The 2,208-nt window shown below is 47.1% G+C and overlaps 1 protein-coding gene across 1 annotated transcript in view; it reads right to left on the bottom strand.

Annotated features, from left to right (window-relative positions):
* The window catches only part of LOC105551489 (chromosome unknown open reading frame, human C16orf70), a 48,803-nt gene that overhangs the window by 22,174 nt on the left and 24,421 nt on the right, over positions 1 to 2,208 (bottom strand). The window contains exons 5-6 of the mRNA XM_011996741.1: positions 1,696 to 1,827; positions 1,494 to 1,606 (exon numbers count right to left, since the gene is read on the bottom strand). Of these exons, the coding sequence (XP_011852131.1) occupies positions 1,494 to 1,606; positions 1,696 to 1,827 (245 nt within the window). The remainder of the gene's footprint in view (positions 1 to 1,493; positions 1,607 to 1,695; positions 1,828 to 2,208) is intronic.

The following is a 2,208-nucleotide window of genomic DNA, read 5'->3' as shown; positions in this document are numbered from 1 at the left end:
CCACTGCACTCTAGCCTGGGTGACAGAGACAGTCTCTGCATCCAAAAAAAAAAAAAAAAAAAAAAAAGAACTTAGCATTAAGGGTAGAAAAAGGGAGCCAGGCATGGTGGTGCATGCCTGTAGCCTACTCAGGAGGTTAAGGCAGGATTGCTTGAGTCCAGGAGTTCAAGGCCACAGTATTCCACTGCAGCACACAGGCCTCGGCAATACAGGGAGAAAAGCTGGGTGTAGCGGCTTGCACCTGTAATCCCAGCACTTTGGAAAGCCAAGGAGGGAGGATTGATTGAGCCCGGGAGTTCAAGACCATTCTGGGTAACACAGAAAGACCCATCTCTATATACACAAAAATTAACTGGGCATGGTAGCACGTACCTATGGTCCTAGCTACTTGGGAGGCTTAGGTGAGATCACTTGAGCCCAGGAGTTTTGAGGCTGCAGTAAGCTATGATCACACCACTGCACTACAGCCTGGATGACAGAATGAGACCATCTCTTTTAAAACAAAACAAAGCAAAAGGTAGAAAAAAGGGGAGAGCTGGCCAGGTGTGGTGGCTCATGCCTGTAATCCAGCACTTTGGGAGGCCGAGGCGGGTGGATCATGAGATCAGGAGTTCGAGACCAGACCAACATGGTGAAACCCCGTCTCTACTAAAAATACAAAAATTAGCTGGGTGTGGTAATGCGCGCCTGTAATCCCAGCTACTTGGAAGGCTGAGGTAGGAGAATCGCTTGAATCTGGGAGGCAGAGGTTGCAGTGAGCTGAGATCGCACCACTGCACTCCAGCCTCAGCGACAGAGCAAGACACTGTCTCAAAAAAAAGAAAAAAAGGAAAAAGGGGAGAGTAGTAGCACTGCAACCCACAGGATGCATCTTCAGGAAACACTTGGGAACTGCCACGAAGCTATATAAGCACACAGCAGGCCTATGTGCATGCTGAGAGAAGTAGTGCTGTTGCTTATTAAGATTTGCTAATTAAAAACTATGTCCAGTCCCTTGATAAAACTAAACAAAAGCTTTAATCATAAACATCTGCATAATTTGCCTTCTACCAACTATGTGGCAATGGACTGAATGCTTTTGTTCCCCTAAAATTCATATGTTGAAATCCTAACCCCCAAAGTGATGGTATTAGGAGGGGAGGGCTTTGGGAGGTGATTATATTATGGAAGCAGAGACCTCAGGATTGAGATCAGTGCCATTACAAAACAGACTCCACGGAGTTAGCTAGCCCCTTGCACCATATGAGGAAGTCTCTTCTATGAACTAGACTGCAGGTGCATCCAGATACTGAATCTGCCAGTGCTTTGATCTTGGACTTCCCAGCCTCCAGAACTGTAAGAAATACATTTCTGTTGTTTAGCAGCCACTCAGTTTATGGTATTTTGTTACAGCAGCCTGAATGGACTAAGACACATCCTAAATACATGGGATTTTAGACTGTCTCAACATAGGTATAATGGGGAATGTACCAACCTCAAAGCCAGTCACTGACCTGCAGCAAGTAGCCGAAGTCGTAAACCTGCAGGTCCAGTTCCATCTCGAAGAACATCTACACTCTCAGCATACACATTGCCCAGGAAACAGCTCAGAGGCATTATGGGAGCCCTGGGGACAGGCACAGAATGAGCAGAGGCTTGGTTCTTTCTCCTAGGCAGCCCAGGCCTTAGCATGAAACTCATGCTCCTTACACTTACTTGGTATCCTGTAGGCTGTTGCCACTGTAGATATACATTCGTTTTACAGTTGCTCCATGGGGTATCTGGAGAGAAGCCAGGCCATGGGCAAAATTGGGCTGCAAACAAAGGTCAAGAGTTTTACTTAGGGCACTACAGGTCATGGGACTCAGGCTCTGGTCTTCCCTGTCACTCATGGTCTTCAAGAGCTGCTCAGGTCAAAGGGTCAAAGCACATCCTCAAACCTGGCTCTCTGGCTCTGGGTCAGTAAACTCCCCAAAACCATGCAGGTCCACCTTTAATTCTGCTTGGTTTTCCTTTCCTTTTCTTTTTTTTTTTTTTTGAGACAGAGTCTCACTCTGTTGCCCAGGCTGGAGTACAGTGGCATGATCTCAGCTCACTGCAACCTCCACCTCCCGAGTTCAAGTGATTCTCCTGCCTCAGCTTCCCGAGTAGCTAGGACTATAAGCATGCACCACCACAACTGGCTAATTTTTTGAGATGGAGTCTTGCTCTGTCACCTAGGCTAGAGTG

Source organism: Mandrillus leucophaeus, unplaced genomic scaffold, assembly GCF_000951045.1.
Source record: "Mandrillus leucophaeus isolate KB7577 unplaced genomic scaffold, Mleu.le_1.0 Scaffold522, whole genome shotgun sequence".
Lineage (NCBI taxonomy): Eukaryota > Metazoa > Chordata > Mammalia > Primates > Cercopithecidae > Mandrillus > Mandrillus leucophaeus.
The sequence above is the reverse complement of the archived record's forward strand: the minus strand, read 5'-3'. Positions and strand labels throughout refer to the sequence as shown.